At 37.5% G+C, this 18,385-nt stretch overlaps 1 protein-coding gene across 1 annotated transcript; it reads right to left on the reverse strand.

Annotated features, from left to right (window-relative positions):
- Positions 1–8,162: 8,162 nt before the first annotated feature.
- On the reverse strand, positions 8,163–10,603 carry LOC122041089 (uncharacterized GPI-anchored protein At5g19250-like). The gene is made up of 2 exons (XM_042600658.1): positions 10,371–10,603; positions 8,163–8,845 (listed from the first exon to the last, which is right to left on the reverse strand). Exons 1-2 carry the CDS (start codon positions 10,438–10,440, stop codon positions 8,331–8,333), a joined length of 585 nt encoding a protein of 194 aa, XP_042456592.1. The 5' UTR covers positions 10,441–10,603; the 3' UTR covers positions 8,163–8,330.
- Positions 10,604–18,385: the final 7,782 nt, after the last annotated feature.

Consider the following 18,385-nt stretch of genomic DNA (forward strand, 5'->3'; position numbering starts at 1 on the left):
ATGAGATATGGCAGATGGATGTCAAAACCGCGTTTCTGAATGGAAACCTACTCGAGGATGTGTACATGACACAACCTGAGGGTTTTGTAGATCCACAGCATACTAGCAGAGTATGCAAGCTGCATAAGTCCATTTATAGATTAAAGCAAGCTTCGAGCTGGAATCTTCGATTCGATGATGCGATCAAACAGTTTGGTTTCATCAAGAACGAAGATGAGCCTTGTGTCTACAAGAAGGTTGTAGGGACATAGTTGTCTTCCTCATATTGTATGTGGATGACATACTACTCATTGGGAAGGACATCCCTATGCTTCACCTGTCAAGACTTGGCTAGGGAGTTGCTTCTCAATGAAGGACTTAGGTGAGGCATCCCGCATTCTAGGGACAGATCTATAGAGATAGATCTAAGAGATTGCTTGGCCTAAGTCAGAGTACATACATTGACAAGGTACTCCTTCGGTTTGCCATGCAGAACTCCAAGAAGGGATTTCTGCCGATGTCACATGGCGTGAGTCTTTCGAAGACTCAAGGTCCCTCTTCTAGAGAGGAGAGAGACCACATGGATCAGATCCCTTATGCCTCAGCCATAGGATCGATCATGTACGCCATGTTATGTACTCGACCTGATGTCTCGTATGCTTTGAGCATGACGAGCAGATACCAGTCAGATCCAGGTGAAAGTCACTGGATAGCGGTCAAGAATATTCTTAAGTACTTACGAAGGACTAAAGAATATTTCTTGATATATGGAGGCAATGATGAGCTAACTGTAAAGGGTTACAGTGATGCCGGCTTCCAAACCGATCAGGATGATTACAGATCGCAGTCAGGGTTCGTGTTTTGCTTAAATGGTGGTGCTGTGAGCAGGAAGAGTTCAAAGCAAGACATAGTAGCTGATTCTACAACAGAGGCCGAGTATATTGCTGCATCAGAGGCAGCAAAGGAGGCTGTTTGGATCTGCAAGTTCATCACTGAACTTGGGGTGGTTCCTAGCATCGCTGACCCAGTTGAGCTCTATTGTGACAACAATGGAGCTATAGCACAGGCGAAGGAACCTCGCTCACACCAGCGGACCAAGCACATACTACGGCGCTTCCATCTCATTCGAGAGATTATCGATAGAGGAGATGTGAAGATTTGCAGAGTACCTACAGAGGCTAACATCGCAGATCCCTTGACCAAGGCTTTGGCACAAAGGAAGCATGATGGTCACACTAGGTCTTTAGGCCTTAGAGCCTATACTGATTGGCACTAGTGCTAGTAGGAGATTGTTAGTTAGAGCCCTAGAGCCAATCATTTGATGATTGTACGGACTCATGTATATCATATTCTTGTATATTAATAAAAGCATTTGTTTGGTTATTATACTTATTTATATTAGTGTCAAATAGACTAAGTATAATAGCGTCCTTGAGTAGAAGGTTCATACCTATATCAATCGATTAGTTGAATCGATAGTGAGATGATATAGGGAACACTACTCTAAATCATTCCTAGTCGAGTATTAGCATTCAGGGACAATGTTAATACAATAAGACTAGCATGTAGGTCAGCTCGATGACTTGATCTCACAAGTCATGGATATAGAGATATCGTCGACACATGGGTATGCATTAGAGAATGTATACTGAATGACCCGCCATGAGAAAGTATCATGGATCGTTATATGAGTGTCATATACTTTCTCATGTGGCTATTAGTATGACTATTAGTCCTTAGACCTGAAGTCACCATGGATCCCTATATAAGGAGTTATGTACTTTAGTTTCGTCAAACGTCACCCGTAACTGGGTGGACTATAAAGGCGATTACTGGGTATATAATGAATTATGTAGAGGGATGTGAGTGATGTAGATGGAATCTATCCCTCCCATATGACGGGAGCGACATCTGTATTCTTGATAGAGTGAGACCACTAAGTGCATGGCCATGCCCAAATGAGTCAACATTAGATGTTGAGCTCATTTGATCGAGTGAGTCTAACTTGGAGTTCAAGATTTAGATTGATTAGAGGATGACACGGTCTATGCCTCATATTGATCAATCTAGATGTCTAGGATAGAAGGACACTTGTCATTATTTTGTGAGTAGTCACAATTGGTAGTCACAAGGTGATGTCGGATCTCGACATTCTTGTAACTTGGGTAGTAATGATGTGTTGCTAGATACCGCTCATTACTTATGCTCCTAAATGGGTTTAGGACATTGCCAACGTTACAAGAACCTATAGGGTCACACACTTAGGACAATTAGGTGGAGATTAGGTTCATATGATGAACCAAGAGGATTAGATTCATTTGATGAATCAAATTGGATTAAGAGTAATCCTAATTGGGCTAACTTGAGTTCGACTCAAGTTGATTCATGTGTTAAATGAGTCTAATTTAGATTTTGACTCATTAAATCAATTTAATTTAATGAATTAGATTCATTATATTAAGTTGGCTCAAATCAAATGGTTGGATTAGATCCACCATGGTAGAGATGGAGTCAAGTTTGACTTGACTCGAGAAGGAAGACCAAAGGTCAATTTTGACTTGACCTTTTTGCCACCTCATTGGTGAGTTGGCATTAGGTGGACTAATAATGATGTTCCACATCATCATGGGTGTCACCTCATGGAAGTAACAAAGCCACTCTCTTAATGGTTTCATATTAATTGCAATTAATGCAATTAATGTGATTTTATGGTTTCATATTAATTGCAATTAATGCAATTAATGTGAATTTTGAAATGTGGCCGGCCACTTGGTTTTTGGGTGGAAAAATTTGTTTTTCATTCACTTGTGTGCATCTTCCTCCTTCTCCCTCTCAAGCTCTCCCTCTCCCTCTCCTCCCTTGGCCGAACCACATAGGTGCTAGCACACCTTGGTTTTTGGTCATCTCCATCTAGTGTGTCCATGTGGATACTTGTAGAGGACCGGCGCTTGACGGTCTTGAGATCCGGCATCATTTGGACGAGCGGGAACGCGAAGGGCATCGCATCAAGGGTAAACACTTTTTCCTCATAGATCTAAGTAGTAGATCAGTTTTTGAACTCGTACAAGAAATAGTTTTTCGATTTTTTATACGAATCTTTGCACGGATCTACGGCTTTGGGTCCTTCGGGGTTTCCGCGACGCGAAAAAGCGGTTTTCGTGGCTCGAAGAACCCAACACCTAGGTATTATAAAAGAGAGAACTTAAGTGATTTCGGGAAAATCTTTTCCCTATCTTCCTCACCCGACGGCGCGGCTCCTCTCGGCCAAAGGGAACTCCGCGAGCTCTTCTTGGATCTGAGCTCCTCTCGTCAAGAAGGAACGGTAGATGTGAAGAAGTTGTCGAGATTCCAAACTATCCGAAACCATAGAAGCATTAGAAGTCCTTCTTCTCGGTTTGAATCCAAGAATCAATGTAAGTTGCTACTCACCTACGGTAAGAGTAGTTCTGAGTTTGATTTGGTGTTTTCCTTTGTTTTCCCTTTTGAGTATGTCGTGAAGATGGATGGTCTTAAAGGTCTCTGCCGTGATTCTCCTAAGGAAGATGGAAGGGGTTTTGATTGGTATAGGTTAAGCATGTGGGATTGTTTCCTTCGAGCTTTGAAAGTAGTAATTCAGTTTTCTTGACTAGAATTCCTGTTTGTCACCTTATTTGGCATGTTCGATTTATACAGAGCCCTGCAAGTTTCGGATTTTGTGCTAAGCTATGAACATATAATGGGTTAGATTACTTTTTAGCATGTAGTTTGGTTCATTGTTATTGCTTAGTTTCAGTTTGTTTTGAAGCATGCTTAGAGGTTTCCTATACTCTATAACAACATAAGCTGTGAATAAGTTTTTGTATAGGTCTTTATGTTAAAACATTACAACAAGCTTAACTTGGTATTGGGCAATGGAAAAAGGGTAAAAAGAAGCTTCTTTTGAAACTTCTGTGGAATTCGATTGGAATTAATTTAGAATGAGTAGATCTCTCAAGCTCTGTTCTAGTAAATTTCACGTTTCAATTTGTGAAAGCAGTTGCAACTTTTCTTTATGCTTTGCTTAGTTGGAAGGAATTCAGATTTGTCTCCCTTTGTTTAATTCTGACGTAGCATGCTTAAGGAATTCAGATGTGGTTTCCTTTATTTAATTCTGTTGTAGTATACTTGAAGAAGTCAGATTTGCTTTCCTTTGTTTTAATTCTGACGTAGCATGCTTAAGGAATTCAGATGTGGTAAGCAGATTTGATTAAGCTTATAGTGCAGAATGTTGATTAAGCTTGTATGCAGAACTCCAATCTTAGAGCAGATTTTATTAAGCATTTCAACTGCAGATTTTAGTTAACATTCAAGTGCAGTTTCGTTAAGCTTATAGTGCAGTTTTGTTAGCACAGTATGCAGATTTCTGTTAGCTAAATATGTAGAATTTTGATTAGCATAGTATGCAGTTTTATTGAGCATTTCAGTACAGTTTTATTAAATATTTTCATGCAATTCTGTTAAGCATTTCAGTACAGCTTTATTAAGTATTTCCATACAATTCTGTTAAGCATTTCAGTGTAATGTTAATAAGCATTTTAGTGCAGCTTTGTATGATACATCCTTTTATTAGAGGTATTAACAAGTATAAAAAAGATAAAGAAAAGGAAGAAAAAGGCCAAGGCCTTAAGTAGATCCCAAAGTCAAGACTTTAGGGATTTTGGCACACAAGGTGCTTGTTAAAATGTCAAGACATTTAAAGAAGAAGTAATTCAGATATTTTACTTTGAAGAGGCTAGTACCCGACTTCCAAGGTTGTCGTTAAACAAATCCAGGTGACCAATTCCAAGGTCTTGGCCCTGATAAGACCAAGGTCTTTACCCTCGTAGGACTGGTGATTAGCTACCATAGTCTCTATTAGAGAGCACGCATTGGTACTAAGCCTGGGCCCAAGAGAAGTTGATTATTATTTTGAAGTATTAAAGTATAAGTTTTTGGAACAGATGAAACAAGCTTCACTTATGTTTAGAGTCAGCAAGTTTAGTTTCTTTTAATTCGAAGCATGCAGTATTAGTTTCATTTGTTTCCTGATTAGTTTATTGAGCATGACTAGCCTTATCTTGCAGCATGCAGTTTTATCCTTGTATATCATGCGTATGCAAATTCTAGGGCTTGCTATTGAATATGCATGAGCAGATTTATTTCCTAGTTTCAGTACTTTTAACATGAGCAGTATTAAATCTTATTTCCATTTCTTGCTATGGATTTGAGCATGAGCAGTATTGAATTATATTGCTATTTCTGTGCTATTAGATTAACATAAGTAGCTATATATATGCTTTATTTTTAGAGCATTCAGTTTCTAGTTTCTTCTCGTATACATGCACATTCGAGTTTTTGTGAGTTAGACAGTGCTTACTAAGCATTCGCTTATAGTTTGCATTTCCTCTTACTGCAGATAAAGGAAAGGAAAAGACATAGCAAAGGAAGACGACAAGGTGGCGCGGATGGTGTGTGATGCCAAGACTATGGGAGAGACTTGGGATGTTATTGAGTTTTCGTGTTTAGTGGATAAGAAACAATTGAGTTGTACTTTATATTCCATGTCATTTGAGATTGTATTTTATACTCCATGTCATTTGAGTTCATTCGTGTGTTAGGTTGCATGCTGAGATGAGTTTTGTTTAATAAGTAGATATTTTGGCCTTTGCATTGAGGTATAGTTCCATATGTTTCTGTTATTATGTGTTATACGTGCATGACAGTATTGTATTGCATTTTAGTCCTGCTGTACTGCATACACTCTACCGAAATTTTAAGTTTTCTGGAAAAAAAAAATTTAAGTACAGTTCGTCATACTAGTTAAGTAAGGATCTATAGTAGTTAAGTAACGGTTACCCTTAGAGAGTAGTATAGTAAGAAGGGTGGTCGTTACAATAAATATATCCATAAAAATATTTTTGACCAAATATATTGATTTTTGGAATTTTTTAATCCCATTTTTACGTAATTTGTGTTAAAATTTTGAATCACTCAAAATATTAATTCAAAATTATGGATGATGACATATTTATGATTAGGACAACAATACGAACGCATAGAAACTTGTTTCATGAAATTCTGATGTCTCTAGGTCAAGATATAAATCTTCTGTATTTTTTTCTTTTTTAAAAAAAAATAATTTCAATTCTGGGACAAATCCTGGATTCGTCCCAGATTTTGGGAAGAATCCACGATTTGTCCCTAAATTTGGGACGAATTCTGGATTTGTTCCAGATTTGGGGTCAAATTTAGCAACGAAATTTTTTCTTGTTCCAAACTTGAAACGAGATTTTTTTGTTGCAAATTTCGTTAGTCATTTGTGTCGAAATTTATTTTCGTTGGAAAATTTGTCCTAATTTTGGGATGAATTATTTTCATTCCAGACTTTTGTCCCCAAATTTGTATTTTTTTGTAGTGAATCAATTGATGACATATGATAATCGATTGATTTTACCCAACTGATTATCACAATCGATTGGTACTACCCAATCGATCATCACAATCAATTTGAATATGTACTATATGTGACTATAGGATCATATATAGAATCCACCCTTAAGAAGCTAAAACTTCCTTAATGTTCTAAATGAAATCATTATTTAATACCAATTAATCTTGAACATTCACAGATGAATCAATTCTCATGCATGAAACAAACTTTTTTTTCTTTTGCGCAAAACAGTTTCTTTCACGTAGAAAGACATTTTCATCAGCTGGAAGGAATTTTAATCGATCGGAAACCATTCTAATCGATGAAGCTTTTAATCAATTGATAATTGATTCTGTCACATATAATTGGTAAAAAAGGTGGAACCGTCATTTTAGCGGTCCCTTGGCCCGACCCCACAAGATTCCAGAGGGAGTAAATCACGATTAATACTGGGCAGGATAAGTGACTGGGGGTTGAAGGAATTTTTGGCGCAGCAGACCAGAGCTTTATCCCCGAGTGCAATTGGCGACCTTCGACCCCACGACTTCATTGACAAGCTGCAGGCACCTAATCAGCTAATCCAGCCCATGGGGACGTTCTGTCACATATAATTGATTCTACTGTAAGTTTAAGGTTGTTAATCGATTGGAAAAATTTTCAATCGACTGATATCATCAATCGATTAGGATGATCTATTCCAATCAATTTTATCGCAATTTTCTTCTATTAATCGATTTGATAAAATTCCTAATTAATTGATGGTATCAATCAATTAGGCTCATCGATTTGTCACAATTTTAAGTTGTTAATCGATTGGCAAAAATTACCAATCAATTGATAACATCGAATCGATTGACCTGATCGATTAAAATCAATCCCGTATTTGATTAAGTCATGCTAATTGATTGGAGAAATTCACCAATTGATTGGAGTAAACTAAATCGATTGGGTAATCGAACCGGCTCGATTTTATTCGTAATTTTAAGCTTGGTAATCGATTATTGACCAAATCAATCGATTGAGTCATCGTGATTTGACCTAAAATTAGGTTAAACACGGTGATTCTTCCTGAAGATGGCAGCGGTTCGCCACTGTTCTTCATGTACTTCAAGAAACACACGAACAACATGAAAGATCAAGTCTTTCCTAGGTTTTCTATGCATAAGATTTTCGACAATCAAATAATAGCAAAATCTAAGAAACATAGTCTTGCTCTAATACCAATTGAAAGGAATTGCTTCTCCTAACCACATGAATTCTAGAAACAAAATGAATTCTACAGAGAAAATAATCCTATACATGAAGATCTAGTTTCATCGAAAGTATGACAAAAGAAAATAAAAGCATTAAACAAAATGACAAGAAACCTGATTAAAGAGTCATGTCTCTTTAACGTCGTCCAAAAATCCCTAAGGAAAAAGAAGAAACTGGAGTGAGATGAAGATCTTCCAAGAGAATTAGGATGACAACACCACAAACCTTCGTTAATGGGGAACAAATGAAAATGTCAAGATACCCTAATCCCTTGGGGACCTCTCCCTTATTTAGGCACTCCAATATGTTATCATCCTATAAATAATAATGGATCGGACTAAAATGTTCTACACATTAAATAAACATCTAATAACCCAAAACTCAATAAACATAAGTTAAATCATTTTAACGGATTCGAATCATATTTACTGATACAAATTATAATTAAGCCCATCTTAAGAGATTATATCCAACAATCCACACCATCATCCGCAACAAGCAATGAGTCAATAAAAGACAACTAAGAATCAACAATTTTATGTTCCATAGTACTGAGGAACATAATAGGATACAATAATGGCAAAGAAAGTTATGAACTCATAAGAAAATAACTCCTATGTTATTCAATTTGCTGTATCTTCTTGATAACAGAAAACATAAAACTTAAGCTCTAGCTAATAAAAAACAATGCAAAACCAAGAAGCAATAGCATCACGTAAAGATGAGTAGCAACTAAAATAGTTGAACCAGAGGTTGTATCTGCGGCCGGAGCATAGTTTCCTGTAGGTGTATCAGTCGTCAAAACAACAACCACCCAATTGCCCTCATTGGCAATCCCAATTCCAACAAAGCTGCTATCATTCAGGAACTGATTGTACTGGGTCTCAGTGTAGTTTGACAGCACGAGGTCAGGTGTTAAGCCGTGTACACAGACTGGCATTATGGAGCCATCTCTAGTGACTGTTGCATTGAGATGGCAGGTGCTTAAATAATTAGGGAAGTTGGGGAGCTGTGTCTCTGTTCCAGGAACAGTAGATGATCCAGTGGAGTTGCTACACTCTTCGCCCTTGAATGCCAATGCAACTTGTTCAGCCAAGCAATCTGCATTGCTGTTATCAGTAAATGATGTCAAGTTGAGGGAACCCCTGTACTTGTTGAGGCCAGACAACAGCTGAGTAGATGTATCTGCAAAGAAAGTAATCACTAAGTTTCTGAGAAATCTGAGTACATGTATACTGCAATTGGGGAGATTTTTCAGTATCAGGGAAAATCTGTAAGCTCAGTTTTTGGTTCTGAACGTTAGCAATTAAGCATGATATTGTGGCAAAGAGTTTCAGGTACTGATATTTTATGAAGGATTTTTAAGACTAGTAGATAATTCACTTTCCAGAAGAATAATAGATTTTTTTTTCTGAAAAAAAAAATCTCAGGTAAATACTTCATTAAACTACTCAAAAGAGTATTCAAGTTCCCTACAGGAATTACATAAATAAATAAAAAATAAGCATTCAGGCAACTACATTATACTATTCAAAGAGCATCCTTAAAAATCAAAGTGAAAACTTCATGATCATGTGAAAAATCTAACCCATTACAGAAACTTCATGAGTACAAGTCGAAATTAAGTTGACTATCATCAGCATCTCTAAAAATTCATCTAGTTAGCTACAATTATGTTGTTTTATTTAACCCAACATGTCCTTACTTGAACACCCACTGAATGCAGGAAATCAGTCTCCCTAACAGCATGGTAAGTTGACAGTACTTCACCAAGAAAGGATCTGAAAGTGGCTATACAATTGGGAAAATTACACAATTATTTTACATGAAAACGTAATCCAAAGCAAGCATTCATATATGTGGTTCTTACTATTTAAGGGCCAGTGGATACAGATAATCAACACCAAACAGAGTCCACTGCTGCCCCTGAATGCTTAAATCAAAGTGAAAAATAATACATTTGTCTAATCCTATAAGCCTTCTTTAGTTAGCTCATAGTTCAAGTGTGACCAAATTATAGTGTTACTATCAAAGTCCAACTTAGCATATAAACTTTTGTAATTAGCTCATGATTTTTCAAGTGAGATTAATCTAGCATGCCACAGAGGTTGATCTACGTCAAGCTAGATCTACAACATTCTTCTGCTTATTAATTCAAAACCCTAGTACAACCTAGGCCCTATCATGCAACTGAGCTCATCCACTTGTGCAGATCTACATGGGCCACCACAAATTATATAGAAGGACGGAGACCTAAGCTAAAATGTGCAGCTAATTTCTCGGGAATATGTTGCATCTAATAAGCATGTAAACATGTTCAAAACTTGATTTCCAGTTACAAAAATTAAATTTGCGAATCCAGGCCAATGAGGCAGTACAAAGAAACAAGGCGGAGATCATTGTGCACCGCTACAACAACTAACATTCAACAAAAAGACGGTTTGTCGAAACGGATAACTGAACAGAATGAAATCAGATGCAAAGGAGACAATCTCATGATTTGCAAAATCTGAAATGATGTCGACAATGGAGGATCAAGGGATTAGCAAATGCCACTGTTGACAGAATACATGGATCAACCTTTCGAAAGGTACCGTGTCATGATATTTAGATTCCAAACATCACAAAACATAATTACCCACCTCATTCAGTAACAGATCTCGAATGGCACCCTAATCAGCACATAAGGAAGGAAACGCAGGGAAATTACCGTCAGATGTAGCTGGATGAAGCAGGAACGCGAGGAGGAGGAAGGATGTGATGGAGATCTGGAAGCCCATTCCTCAGCGCCCTCCTCTCTTGCTCGCTGCTTCCTTCCCGGCTTGAGAAGTGGAAAATGAGGAAGCGGAGGCAGGCGATGGATAGAGCGGCGTGGATCTGGACATGGCGGATCGCCCAGAGTTGTCACAACGACCGCCCACCGCCACGTTCATTTTAAAGACTTTTCGGTACTTTTCTTTAAGGTTAAGCCTGTGGGCTTGTTGTCGGTGCAGTGTCGTTTATGGATCCGAAGAAAAGTTGCTAACAAAAAAACCAGGAAAATGTGAAAAATGAAGGGTCTGTCGATTTTGCCCAAGTGGATTCAAAAATGATTTTAGAAGAAAAGTCGAATTCTATTTTAAGTATTGGCTCTATTATTTGTAGAAAAATCATTTATTTATAAAAAATTATGATTAAAAAAAAGATTTTGTTTACTATTTAAGTTTGTTTTTAAATTTTATTAATTTTTTTTATATTTAGTACGCATGGACTTAATTAGTATATATCTCGTGGTTAACGGGTAGATCTTTTTACTTTATGGGAAGGTTTTTTTAGTCCGGATAAGTGAATGAAGAATAATAGAGAACATGCGTACGAGTATATGTTTTAGATGTTCAGAGAACGTATCTTCATCACAGAGAAGACTCCCCTTTATATATCACCTCTTATAACCTTCGCAATCATGAGGTGACAAAGTGTATCAAAGTTTGTTAGACAATTGATACGGTACATAAAGGTAGGGCCCGATAAGGTTGGGCAGGTAGAAATCAAGGGGACGTGGTATGGGAAGGCTTTCTTCTGCTCCTGCGCACACGGAGATGAGCCAAAAAAACGTCAGCGCCCAAAAACTGGGGGGAGTCCCTGGCGAAGGACCTTCGACGCTCAAGTTAGTGTGGGTGCGGTTAGTACTAATGGTCTAACCCAGATTTTGATTATGACAAAGTAGGCTAAGTTAGTTTCATTGTGATTTAACACTTTAACTAAGTGTGCAGGAGAAGCCCAAACTGGTCAACGGGTTGACTGGATGTCTGACACAAAATCCAGCTAGGTCAACAGGTCGACCTGATAAGTGGCACAAAGTCCAGACTGGTCGACGAACTAACCGGATGTCTGACACGAAGTCCAGCTAGGTCGACGGACTAACTTAATAGCTGGCACGAAGTCCAGACTGGCCGACAGGCTGACCGGACGTCTAGCAGATAAGTTAAGGTAAGTCACTGGAAGAGAGTGATTGTGAGGACGCGCTCCTGGTTAGGGAACTTAGGCGCCGATCCAATTTAGAACCATTTTAGAACTCTAAGTTGAGATCTTGACTAGATTCGGTCTCGGTGAGACGGAATCTAATTACTATTCTTTTTCTATTGTGCTAACATCTATTTTGAAGGGTAGTTTAAACTATTATTTTTGTCTCAGACTAACTCTTTCTTGCAGGAGAAGGACATTTTGGAGAAAGGTGGTCTGAGGGCCCGGAAGGGATTTGGGAGCTCCGAGTTGGTCCGGGCGTCCAGAATCAGTCCAGGCGCCTGGAGGCAAAAAATTCTATCTTGTCATCACGGGGAGTGCGTTGATTGGCCGGACTTACGTCACAGTTCGGGTGCCCGGAGCCTCCTATATAAGGAGGTCTCGCCCCGAAGCAAAATACAACTCACAACTACGTCTTCCAACGCTTGTCATACAGCGCTGTGCTCCTGCGACACTGTGAAGCTTCTCCGACAACGTGCTGCTTTCTTTTTCCTTAATCATTGTTGGTATTTCATTTATTTAGCATTCTTGTACTTTAATTTTGTAATCATCTTTTCAAACTGCTAGTGGATTTCCCAACGAAAGCACTCGACGAGTGCGAGCCTTGGAGTAGGAGTCGACTAAGACTCCGAACCAAGTAAATTGGTTCTTGTTAGCATTGCATTTATTCTTTTCCGCTGCATATTCTCTATGAACATTTTCAATCGATATTCATCCCCCCTCTATCGACTTTCACGATCCAACAAGTGGTTTCAGAGTAGGTACCGCTCTGATTTGGTGCAACCACCAATCAGACAAGGGGGTGAAATTCTTTTTCATTTCTTTTCAGTTTTCAGTTTTACGTTATAATTCAAACTGGTATCATTACCTTTTTGGAAGTTTTCTCGTAGCAATTAATCTGAATTGGCGCAACACTAATTCAGTCTTAGATACATTTTATTTAAATACCGCACTACTAATCCAAGACCAAGTCTTGGGATTTCTTTTTTTTTTTTTGTGTGTGTGCAAGATAAAAATGTCTCAAATTAAAGGCTTCAACACAGTCCATCCTTCTCTATTCAACGGGGATGACTTCCCCTACTGGAAGAAATGAATAGAGGTCTACTTGAAGACCGACTTCGACTAGTAGTTCAACTGTTACTATTAGCCCTAGTACCAATTATGAGATGATTGTAAATGACTCATTTTGTATCATATATCATTATTAATAAAAGGCAAAGGTGGTTATTATATTTATTTCAGTTCAGTGCCAATTGAATAAGTATAATAATGTCCTTGGATAGTAGGTTCTTATCTACAGTATATCAATTGGTTGAATTGATAGTGAGATATTGTAGAGAACACTACTCTTATCTGTTCTTAGTCGAGCATTAATATGCAAGGACAATATTAATGCATTGAGACTAGTATGTAGTGTAACGCCCGCCCTCCCACTGCTCAAGGAGGGGCGGGGTTACTTACTTACATACGTGCATACATATGAATTCATGGCTGCGGAAATAGTTATTAATTTTTTTTTTATTATTTCTACACTAACTGCAGTAAACATTAGGCTTATCATACTGAACAAGTATTCATGCATACTACATAATTAGTGTCGACAACTTGAAACATAATTCATGATATCATAAGCATACTAGTATGAAACCTGAAGGATATAAGTGCAGAACTATCCATACTAGTTAAGGTACTATCAAGGCATAAAAATAACACATGGTTCATATGCAAAACTTAGAACATAAAACATATAGCAGTTTTGTTTTCTTCCACCACGCCACTGCCACACACACACTTGCCCTTCCTGCTGCTCCTCTTAATTAAGCCATTCCTTTCCTTTTTCTGCAGTACAAGGAAACATAAAGAAAACTATAAACCCATAGGCTTAGTAAGTTTCTTTCCTACTCACAAAAACCATAATTCATGCATGAACATAAGGTGATAACATATTCATTTGGTAAATCCTAACATAACATGTGAGAGCATAACAATAAGTCATATCATATCATGTGAGGCATACACATAAAATCATATCCTATCATGTGAACATAACAGAGTCATATCATATCATGTGAACATAACATAGAATCATGTCATATCATGTGAACATAACATAGAATCATATCATATCATGTGAACATAAACATAGAATCATATCATATCATGTGAACATCATGGACATATCTCAAGAGCATCTTAAAGAAGCATAAGGGAAAACATATATCATGAGCTTGTAGATGTAAGATGTTCTTTTGAAAACATGAATCGTGAATGAGTATATGCAAGATGTCCTTTTGAAAACATATATCGTATACATACTTAAACATAATCTCAATATGAGGGCCCGACTTGTACCACATACATACATGAATACGCGCAATCCCTAGGACAGGGTAGATAGCTCTGAACCTACTAGGGAACTATGTCCGTACTACGACCATCGACCTAGGGGTGTACTGAGGAGCCCATCCCTTTTTACTAGACCCATTCATAGTCCATCTGCCTAGGGGTGCTTATGGAGCTCACCCTTGGTACAAGCCATACAAAGTAAAATAGCATGTCATATCATGTCATATCATAGCATATCATAGCATTTCATGTTCTTGTTATATTATGAAGAGAGCTCTTGATCCCAACTTAAGGGAAGCATCTCTTTGTCATATCATGAAGAGTGCTCTTGATCTCATCTCAAGGGAAGCATCTCTTAGGCTTTTCATTGTACATAAGCCTTTCATAAACATATCATAATAGCATGAGGTGCACATAGCATAAATCATATCATAAGGAATCATAATATGAGTGCACATAACATTAAGCATATCATAAGGAATCATAACATGAGTGCACATAACATTAAGCATACCATAAGGAATCATATCATGATGTCATAAGTGCACATGACATAAAGCATATCATAAGGAATTATAACATGAGTGCACATAACATTAAGCATACCATAAGGAATCATATCATGATGTCATAAGTGCACATGACATAAAGCATATCATAAGGAATCATAACATGAGTGCACATAACATTAAGAATACCATAAGGAATCATATCATGATGTCATAAGTGCACAAATCATAAAGTATATCCTAAAGAATCATAACATGATGTTATAAGTGCACATAACATAAAGCATATAACATACAACATGGTGACCTAAATTTCAAAGCACATCATAAGGAGTCATTATCATGCATGGTTGGGGGTTTTGATCTTCCTACAAACCCTAATTCCTTGTTGGCCGAAACCTAAGGTGAGGTTCCAACTTTTAATACCACATGTTGCATGAAACCAACAACATATAAGACTTCATATTTCATAAGGAAGCATAAATAGGCATGGTTAGGTTTCAAAACTTTGCCCTAAGTCACAATTTCAACCTTGGCCGAAACCTAAATGTGAGGCATTTAACTTTTAAATACAATCATGAAGCATGAAACTTAAACCAACCATATAATAATGATCATACATCATAAGGAAGCATATACAAGCATGAATAGATTTCAAAGCCTTGCCCTAGACCTTATTTCCAACTTGGCCGAAACATCAAGGTAAGGATTCTAAATTTTTAATACCACATAGAGCATAAAACTCTTAACTAACAGCATATAAGAGATCATGTATCATGAAACAACATAAACAAGCATGTTTTCATTTCAAAACTTTGCCCTAGACCTTGTCTCTTAACTTGGCCGAAACTTCAAGGTGGTGTTCTAGGTTTTTCATCCAACATAAGCCATGGATATTTAACCTAACATAGCATAAGAAAGCATACATCATGAAGAAACATCAAACAAGTATAGTTAGGCCAACAACTTTTCTCTAAGCCTTTTTAATTCAACCTTGGCCGAAACCTAAGGGTAGGGTTTCTAGGGTTTTCATGCAACATAAGACATGAAAATTTCAATCTAACCTAGCATAGAAAACCATACATCATGAGGAGCACAAACAAGTATAGTTAGGTCTCAAAATCTTGCCCTAGACCTTGTATTCATCTTTGGCCGAAACCTAAAGAAGGGTTCTAGGTTTTGTTTATACATCATGTAGCATGAAAACTTATCTAATAACATATAATAGATCATGTATCATGAAGGAGCATAAATAAGCATGTTTAGATTTCAAAATCTTACTCTACACCTTATATCTTCTTTTGGCCGAAACCTAAGGTAGGGTCCTAGGTTTTATTCATACATCATGTAGCATAAAAACTTATCCAACAACATATATTAATTCATGTATCATGAAGGAGCATAAATAAGCATGTTTAGGCTTCAAGATTTTACTCTAATCCTTGTATTCTCTCTTGGCCGAAACTTCAAGAGTGAGGTTCCAACTTTTGTTACAATATGAAGCATAAATTTCAACTTGACAACCATAAGTGACCACAACTCCTTATCTTGGCCGAAACTTACAAGGAAAATCCCTAAGTTTTTTTTTCAAACAATTTTTAAATGTCAAGTGTACGAAAACTATTGTACTGCAGGTGAGAGGATACTTACATCCCTTGCTTAACTCTCTAAGAGAAGAAATCCTTGGTTGCGAAGCTTTTCCTAGAGAGCAACCTTTCTTGCTTGGTTCGACAATGATGAGGGAGAGGAGGGTGGTTTCAGTGGAGAGGAGGAAGGAGAAAGAGAGCAACAAAAATGAAAATTTTCATTCTTTCCTCCTTTTATTCCAATTGAATGGAAGAAGAAAACATGAATATTTTTCCTTCCCTTTTCCTTTACTCATCCTTAATGAAGGGAGAAAGTAAAAACTTTCTTTTCATTGTGAGAAGAGGAAGGAAACTTGGACTTCTCCTTCTTAGTAAAGAGAGCCTCCACTTCATTACCTTTAACAACAATTCCCCTCTTTTCATATCAGCACACCCCTGCTGGGGCTACTCGTTATGACATGAAACCATTTACTAAGAGGTCCAATGTTCAATCCTTGGTTATGCCTCTTTTTGGTTCTTTTTATTTTATTTTCTAAAGAAGAATCCACATAAGACCCATATTATATCATGTATAAATCTATTTGAATTATTAAGGCTTATTTTAATTATGCATAAATCTATATTAATCATGCATAAATCTACATGAATTATTAGAGACCCTATGGGTGTTACATGTAGGTCAACGGATGACTTGATCTCACAAGTCATGAATATGAGATATCAGGTTGACACATGGGTATATATTAAAGAATATATACTGAATGACCCGCCATGAGAATGTTTCATTGATCGTCGTATGAGTGTCATAAACATTCTCATGTGACTATTGGTATGAATAGTCCTTAGACTTGAAATCACTACGGTTCCTTACATAAGAAGTTGAATACTTTGGTATTGTCAAACGTCACCCGTAACAGGGTGGACTATAAAGTCGATCACTTGGTATGCAATGAATTATGCAGAAGGATGTGAGTGATGTATATGAGATCTATCCATTCCATATGACGGAAGCGATATATGTGGGCCTCTTGATTAATAGGACACAAGAAAACATGACAATGCGTAAATGAGTCAATATGAGATATTGAGCTTATTTGATTAGTGTATCTACTTGGAGATCAATAAATACAAAGATTGATAAGAGGATGACATGATCTATGCCTCATTGATCAATCTAGATATCAAGCATAGAGGGACCAAATCATACAAGATAATAGCCATGGACAGGTTAGGTCGGATCTCGATTTTCTCGTCACTTGGATAGCAATGATGCCTTGCTAGATGCCACTCATTATTTATGTATCACAATGTTGATTTGGGTATATTGCTAATGTTACGAGAACCTATAGGGTCATACACAAAGAACAAATTGATATGGAGATGGGTTCATGTGATGAATCATTGGATTAAGTGTAATCCGAATTTGACTCATTGAGTTAGACTCAAATGGATCCAATTGTTGGATTGAGTCGAGTTGCATGAGGATCAATGGGTTGGACTCATTGGGTGAACTCGAGTTCACCAAGGATGTTTAATGGTCAAAATTGAACCATTTGATTGAATGGTTAATTTTGAGCCATTAGATTAGAAGATGAAAGGGTGGAGACTCTTGGTATACCATGGGATGAATATAAATATCATTTTGGATGATATTTTTCATAATATTGAAAACTTGAGAAGGTGAAAAGTCTCTTGTTTTCTTCTTCTTCCTCCTTCCCCCTCTCTTGGCCGAAACACACATTGAGGTTGCTAGCACAACCTTGTGTGTTTTCTTCTCCATCATGCTTTATTTGTGAGACAATCAAAGGCAAGGCTTGTTTGTGTGGATACCATAGAGGCACGGACGTGTGATCGTGCTGAGATACGAGCTGTCGGGAGATCATGTGCACACATCAAGGGTATAATTCTATCATCTAATTTAATATAGTTTATTTTAAGAAAATGTTTCTTCCCTTCACATGGATCTGCTAGACAAGAGTATGTAGTAATTTTTTCGTTGCGTTTCCATGTCTTTGGCGTGCTAGATCCCAACATCAACGTCACTAGAGGCTACAAGGCGCTGGTCAACAACTCTGGAAATCCACTGGCCCCAGAACAGTGGACTCCGAACATGAAAAGGAAAGCCTCGATAGACTTCAAAGTTCTCAATACACTGCAATGTGGGTTGACGAGGGAAGAGCTGAACTGAGTGGGTCTACACCAAAATTGTAAGGAATTATAGGACAAGATGGTTGAACTACATGAAGGAATGAGCGACGCCAAGGTAACTAAACGTGATAGCT

Source organism: Zingiber officinale, chromosome 2A (assembly GCF_018446385.1).
Source record: "Zingiber officinale cultivar Zhangliang chromosome 2A, Zo_v1.1, whole genome shotgun sequence".
NCBI classification, from domain to species: Eukaryota; Viridiplantae; Streptophyta; class Magnoliopsida; order Zingiberales; family Zingiberaceae; genus Zingiber; species Zingiber officinale.

Excerpts from the sequence above, each read along its gene's own strand:
- LOC122041089 (XM_042600658.1), bottom strand. The coding sequence starts at position 10,440 with ATGGGCTTCCAGATCTCCATCACATCCTTCCTCCTCCTCGCGTTCCTG. Across the intron at positions 8,846-10,370 it reads TCATCCAGCTACATCTGACG|ATACATCTACTCAGCTGTTG; the intron begins GTAATTTCCCTG and ends CTTTCTTTGCAG.